This window comes from Emys orbicularis, chromosome 17 (genome assembly GCF_028017835.1).
Source record: "Emys orbicularis isolate rEmyOrb1 chromosome 17, rEmyOrb1.hap1, whole genome shotgun sequence".
NCBI lineage: Eukaryota > Metazoa > Chordata > Testudines > Emydidae > Emys > Emys orbicularis.
In genome coordinates this window covers 23,341,867-23,348,602 of record NC_088699.1, presented here as the reverse complement: position 1 = coordinate 23,348,602, position 6,736 = coordinate 23,341,867, and the positions used below count along the sequence as shown (strand labels likewise).

The 6,736-nt window shown below is 50.4% G+C and overlaps 1 protein-coding gene across 1 annotated transcript; it reads right to left on the bottom strand.

Annotated features, from left to right (window-relative positions):
- Positions 1–415: 415 nt before the first annotated feature.
- Positions 416–2,173, bottom strand: LOC135890929 (C-C motif chemokine 3-like). Its single transcript, XM_065418405.1, has 3 exons — positions 2,101–2,173; positions 1,673–1,787; positions 416–503 (listed from the first exon to the last, which is right to left on the bottom strand). The coding sequence occupies exons 1-3, from the start codon at positions 2,171–2,173 to the stop codon at positions 416–418; spliced, it is 276 nt and encodes a 91-aa protein (XP_065274477.1).
- Positions 2,174–6,736: the final 4,563 nt, after the last annotated feature.

Genomic DNA, 6,736 nt, shown 5'->3' with positions numbered 1-6,736 from the left:
TTATTTTAATTGGAAATTGATATCGCCAGAGGTATGCTGCTGAGACCCTCATCCCCCCAGATCAGGGATCACTCCTGCAAAAGCTTCAGAGAGACAGCCCGGAGCATTCAAAGGTGCGCAGGCCCAGAGATATGTGTAAACACATCACATTTTATGATCTTGAATCCTAAATCCTCATTAACAGGCACAGCCGAATATTTCAATTGCCTTTTTTTATTTTGTTCAATCAAAAGAAATTGACATTGATTTAACTTAAACACAAATAATTTAAATATAATAAATTGTTGTTCTAGTTCAAAAATAAACATTACAAATAATATATTAAAATAAGTTCTTTGTGGGAAGAGCAATTGCCTCCCGCGACCTCCAGGGGCTTTCGGGACGGTCGCCAGCAGCTGTTGCCGTCAGGGGCTCGTCAGTTTTGTTTCACCTGCTTGATGTACTCCTGGACCCATCGTGTATTGGGATCGGAGCAGACTTCCCGGCCTTTTTTAGTGGTAAAGCTGCAGAGATAAAAACTCGGTTCAGAATCTTCACAGGGAGAAGAAGGAAAGTGGATCCCCTGGGACACAAGCTACGGCAGAGCAGATCGTGGACACCAGATGGATTCTGTGTTGGCCAACAACACTGAGCATTTTTAAAGAATAATCAGCCAATGAGGACTCTGCTTTTTTAAAGGTGAAACCTTCGCTGAACCCTACTGTGGAGAAGCTGATCTGTGACTGACTGCCGCACATGTCAGGCCTATTGTCTCAGCCAATCAGAATGCAGCAGGTCAATAACGTTACAGCGAGTGCCTGTCACTCAGCTGTAGCACCATCCCCCAGACAGAGGGATTTAAGCTGCCTCCGACCTTGGATATCATGGGGATAAAATCACTGGATCAGCGTCTCCAGCTTTGACTTTACCACCGGGGCCTCACCCCAGCAGGTGACCTTACCCTGGTGCAATGTCCAGCCCTTGACATAAGGGACATCCTCCTAAATTCTGGTCCCACTGAGCCACTACCCTGGTTCCATGCATATCCCTTCTGCTGACTCACTTCTTCCTCCATGCCCATGGAATGAGTATCAGCGATCATCTAAAATGGTGTGTATCCCTAATCTGAGCGACCCAGGGGGATCACTGCTGCAACCCTTCTTCTTCCTCAGTCTGTCCCCTGCCCACCCTTTGTTACTCTCGCTAGTGGTGTGCTTGCAGGTTAGATCTGCAGCAGGTGTAGCTATGCCCATTTACCCCAGCTGTGGCTCTGGCCCCGTCTGCCCCTACTGGAATGCTCAAGATACCCCGGCTTTCTTGCTGCCCGCTCAAAGAGAGCTGCATGAGAATGCTTTCGCAACCCCCTGCTGCTGAGTTACTCGAGGAACTGAAAGCTGTGTCACTCCCTGATGCAAGAACCCAGAGCAAGGGCTCAAGCATGAACCTTCTCCATGAGTCTGCAAAACATCAATCTGTCCTTGTTCTCTTAAGCTACCTATTGTAGGTATTTTGAAGGCCTCTAGAGGCCACAGGGGAATGTGGAGAACTTTTGAATAATTGTCTTTTACCCAGGGGTTAAAAATGCCTGACATTTGTATTACAAGAGCCCTGCAGATTCCCTCCCAAATCCGTTCATCCTATAGGGTTGTTTCTCTGCATGAACATAGAACATCTGCCCGAAAATCATACTCACATTACAGCCGGCAAGGAGCACTTGATGCTGGTGTGCTGGTACTTCACCACAAGGCTCCGTGGGATTGGCTTGGAAACATAGCTGAAGCAGCAGGAAGTTGGGGTGTTGACGCCATCTGGAAGGAAAGAAGAGACTTGAATGATTCTCTAACCCATCGCTGACGGTGTCTGAGGATCTGAAGGCTTCTCCTGCAGTCCCAATAGGGTTAGCTGACCCTCAGCTCCACCCCTTGCTGTCACTGCTCACGGGCATCTCAGAGAAGGAAGACCCGAGATACTTCAGCTAGACCAACTGAAGTTTATGGCTGTTTCATGGGCTCCCTCACTACAAGCCTTCCTACACCTGAAACCAACCTTGACATAGTCTGAACCGCAGTGAGAGTGAGAGCTCCGAGCGCTGCAGGAAGGCAGAAGAGAAACAGGACTTACCAAGCTGAGAATGGGCCTGGGAGCAGAGGGCAGCGATGAGGAGAACAGCGAAGGCAGCCACACAGACCTTCATGCTTCTGCTGGGTGAGGAGGAGCGGCAGCAGCTGAACAAGTTCTCCTCCTTCGTCTGATGCTGAACCACAGACCTTTGTGCCAGCTTTATACAGCAGAATTTTAGGGAAACACAGACATCAGATCAAGTACGTGATGACACACAGACCCAAATTTTGCTGAGTTGAGAAATCAAAGAGGAAGTTGAAATCTAGAGTGACTCTCAAATTCCATTTCGGTGTTTAGGTCATCAAAAGTCCTGGAAAAAAGGACAAAGGAAGCGAGGACATGAGTCCATCGTGGTAACGGTGGCAGGTTTGTCTTTGAACTAACACACCTGCCTTTGTGGGGGAGTAGGTGTGACACAAGACTCATAATGAAATCGGAAGTCTTGAGTCCCTAATTCAAATCCAGCCCAGGTCATTGGTGATTGAAGGTCATTACCTTAAGCTTCTGGGGACAGGAACCTACTGTCTGTGTGAAGCTCGTTGGGGAAGGGGGCGTCTTTTTCTTCTCCACTGATGGGGATTCCACAACCTCCCTTGGAAACCTGTTCCAGAGCTTAACTACCTTTATAGCTAGAAACAGATATCTTGCATGATCTAAAAAATAAAAAGGAGTCCTACAAAAAATGGAAACTAGGACAGATTACAAAGGATGAATATAGGCAAACAACACAGGAATGCAGGGGCAAGATTAGAAAGGCAAAGGCACAAAATGAGCTCAAACTAGCTACGGGAATAAAGGGGAACAAGAAGACTTTTTATCAATACATTAGAAGCAAGAGGAAGACCAAAGACAGGGTAGGCCCACTGCTTAGTGAAGAGGGAGAAACAGTAACAGGAAACTTGGAAATGGCAGAGATGCTTAATGACTTCTTTATTTCGGTCTTCACCGAAAAGTCTGAAGGAATGCCTAACATAGTGCATGCTAATGGGAAGGGGGTAGGTTTAGCAGATAAAATAAAAAAAGAACAAGTTAAAAATCACTTAGAAAAGTTAGATGCCTGCAAGTCACCAGGGCCTGATGAAATGCATCCTAGAATACTCAAGGAGCTAATAGAGGAGGTATCTGAGCCTCTAGCTATTATCTTTGGAAAATCATGGGAGACGGGAGAGATTCCAGAAGACTGGAAAAGGGCAAATATAGTGCCCATCTATAAAAAGGGAAATAAAAACAACCCAGGAAACTACAGACCAGTTAGTTTAACTTCTGTGCCAGGGAAGATAATGGAGCAAGTAATTAAGGAAATCATCTGCAAACACTTGGAAGGTGGTAAGGTGATAGGGAACAGCCAGCATGGATTTGTAAAGAACAAATCATGTCAAACCAATCTGATAGCTTTCTTTGATAGGATAAGGAGTCTTGTGGATAAGGGAGAAGCTGTGGATGTGGTATACCTAGACTTTAGTAAGGCATTTGATACGGTCTCGCATGATATTCTTATCGATAAACTAGGCAAATACAATTTAGATGGGGCTACTATAAGGTGGGTGCATAACTGGCTGGATAACCGTACTCAGAGAGTTGTTATTAATGGTTCCCAATCCTGCTGGAAAGGCATAACGAGTGGGGTTCCGCAGGGGTCTGTTTTGGGACCGGCTCTGTTCAATATCTTCATTAACGACTTAGATATTGGCATAGAAAGTACGCTTATTAAGTTTGCGGATGATACCAAACTGGGAGGGATTGCAACTGCTTTGGAGGACAGGGTCATAATTCAAAATGATCTGGACAAATTGGAGAAATGGTCTGAGTTAAACAGGATGAAGTTTAACAAAGACAAATGCAAAGTGCTCCACTTAGGAAGAAAAAATCAGTTTCACACATACAGAATGGGAAGAGACTGTCTAGGAAGGAGTACGGCAGAAAGGGATCTAGGGGTTATAGTGGACCACAAGCTAAATAGGAGTCAACAGTGTGATGCTGTTGCAAAAAAAGCAAACATGATTCTGGGATGTATTAACAGGTGTGTTGTGAGCAAGACACGAGAAGTCATTCTTCCGCTCTACTCTGCTCTGGTTAGGCCTCAGCTGGAGTATTGTGTCCAGTTCTGGGCACCGCATTTCAAGAAAGATGTGGAGAAATTGGAAAGGGTCCAGAGAAGAGCAACAAGAATGATTAAAGGTCTTGAGAACATGACCTATGAAGGAAGGCTGAAAGAATTGGGTTTGTTTAGTTTGGAAAAGAGAAGACTGAGAGGGGACATGATAGTTTTCAGGTATCTAAAAGGCTGTCATAAGGAGGAGGGAGAAAACTTGTTCACCTTAGCCTCTGAGGATAGAACAAGAAGCAATGGGCTTAAACTGCAGCAAGAGAGGTCTAGGTTGGACATTAGGAAAAAGTTCCTAACTGTCAGGGTGGTTAAACACTGGAATAAATTGCCTAGGGAGGTTGTGGAATCTCCATCTCTGGAGATATTTAAGAGTAGGTTAGATAAATGTCTATCAGGGATGGTCTAGACAGTATTTGGTCCTGCCATGCGGGCAGGGGACTGGACTCGATGACCTCTCGAGGTCCCTTCCAGTCCTAGAATCTATGAATCTATGAATCGAGCCGCACTCCGGCTGTGTTCACCGGGCTTGGGTCCGGCCCAGAGTCCCTCGGGGGGCCGGGGCCGGGCCGCGGGGGCCAGGCCGGGCCGGGCGGGCCGAAGCCGAAGCCGCGGGGGCCGGGCCGGGGGGGCCGAAGCCGAAGCCGCGGGGGCCGGGCCGGGGGGGCCGAAGCCACGGGGGCCGAAGCCGAAGCCGCGGGGGCCGGGCCGGGGGGGCCGAAGCCAAAGCCCCGGCGCGCTCGGCCGGAACCGGGGCCGGACTAGGCCGTGCCTCCCCGGAGCCCTTCTCGCGCCCCCCGCCACCCCGGGTTACCTGTTGCTACCTGCCCCTGCTTCTTTTCAGACTTCCCGCGAACCACTGATTCGCGGGAAGCAGGGGCTGGGGAGGAGCAGGGGGCGGAGCGTTCAGGGGAGGGGAGGAGGGGGAAGTGAGCTGGGGGCGGGGTGGAGAGCTGCGGCGCGGGGCTCTCTTGGCGCGGGGCCCAATTCAGCTGAATCGGCTGAATCGGCCTAAAGCCGGCCCTGCACAGACCTGTAGGTAGCAGAGCCAGGGACCGGGGCAGCGAAGGGTCTTCACTTGCGGGGACAGGAGAGTCTGGCTCTCGGGGTGAGTGTGGTGGGTCCTGGCCGCCTGCCTCTGGCAGACGCACCGGAGCTGCCCCTGGTTCCACACGCAGCCTGGCTGGTTGCTGGTCTCCCTGGGGCGGGGAGCTGGCGGGATGCTGGAATCAGAGGCAGATGGGTGACGTCACCGCCGGGCAGCCCCCTGCAGAGCCCCAGGAAAGCCAGCAGTGCCCGGCCCTAGGGCAGGAGAGGCCAGTGGGCAGCTAGTGACCCTGTGCTGGAGGAGCTGAGCTGGCCGGTGGCGGCAATGCTGCGGAGAGGCACGGATGGGACTCTCAGAGTCTGCTGCTCTGCTGGTCAGACTCTCCAGGGGAGCAGAGCCGTGGATTGGGGACCTGGCTAGCAGGGGTGTAGCCAGGTTCTAAGAGCAGGGGGAGCGAACACACACAAAAAGGCGCCACCCGCTGCAAAATGCTTCAACATGCTCAGAGAGAAGCATAAGTACAAAGTACTATGATGAAGGACCCGTGTCATATCCTTGTAAGTGCCCCCTGCTGGCCACCCACTAACATTGCTGTGAGGGGCATTCCAGCCTGTGAGCGCTTTATCCCTGGGATAAAGAACAGAATCCAGCCACTGCCCCCATCTCGGGATCCCTAGGCCCACTCTTAGGGCACAGACTTTGGTGCATGTTGGAAGCTGCTGTCCAGCTACCTAGTCCCTCTGGTTGCTTCCCTGACCCCTCTGACTTCCTGATATTTAAACACACCTCTCTCCCAGAACTCCAAAAGGTGTGATGTGTCAGTTTTAGCATTGAACCCCTCGGGGACATGCAGTAGTTGTGAAGAGCGAGACACTTTCCTGAGAGTCTAACACGTGAATGCACTTTTATACTTAATCATGTAGAGCACAGGAGAGCGCAGATCATACAAAACAATCAACACTAAACTCATGTTCCTCACCGCTCCAGGGCATTCTCTGGGCTGGGGTCCAAGTCCCTCAGCTTGTCTGCAGTCCTTGGGCTCAGGAAAGTGGGCATGAGGCTGCTACATACTGAGAAGTGCTCCAGTCCTTAAAAAAAAGAAAAAAGTACTGGAACATGCTTCCAATGCCACCGCTAAGTGATACTGGCAGTACCCAAATGCCATTGCAGCTCCTCAAGAAGGTGCTAGAATGGCGTTCCGGAGTGTTCCGGCACAATTCAAGCCCCGGTGCTGAGTGACCTTGTGACCATGCGGTTCTGGCGGGACCCAACTGAGAGTGCCAACTCAGGACAAATTGCTCAAACGGGGCAGTTACAGCCCAAGGCTGGGGGTTTTTCCACCTCTAAGGCAAACCAAACCAGCCAGACTAAGAGGACTTCGGTCTCACCCCACTGGCTAACCGCAAGTCTCACAACCTCTAAGGCAAACCAAACCAGCCAGACTAAGAGGACTTCGGTCTCACCCCACTGGCTAACCGCAAGTC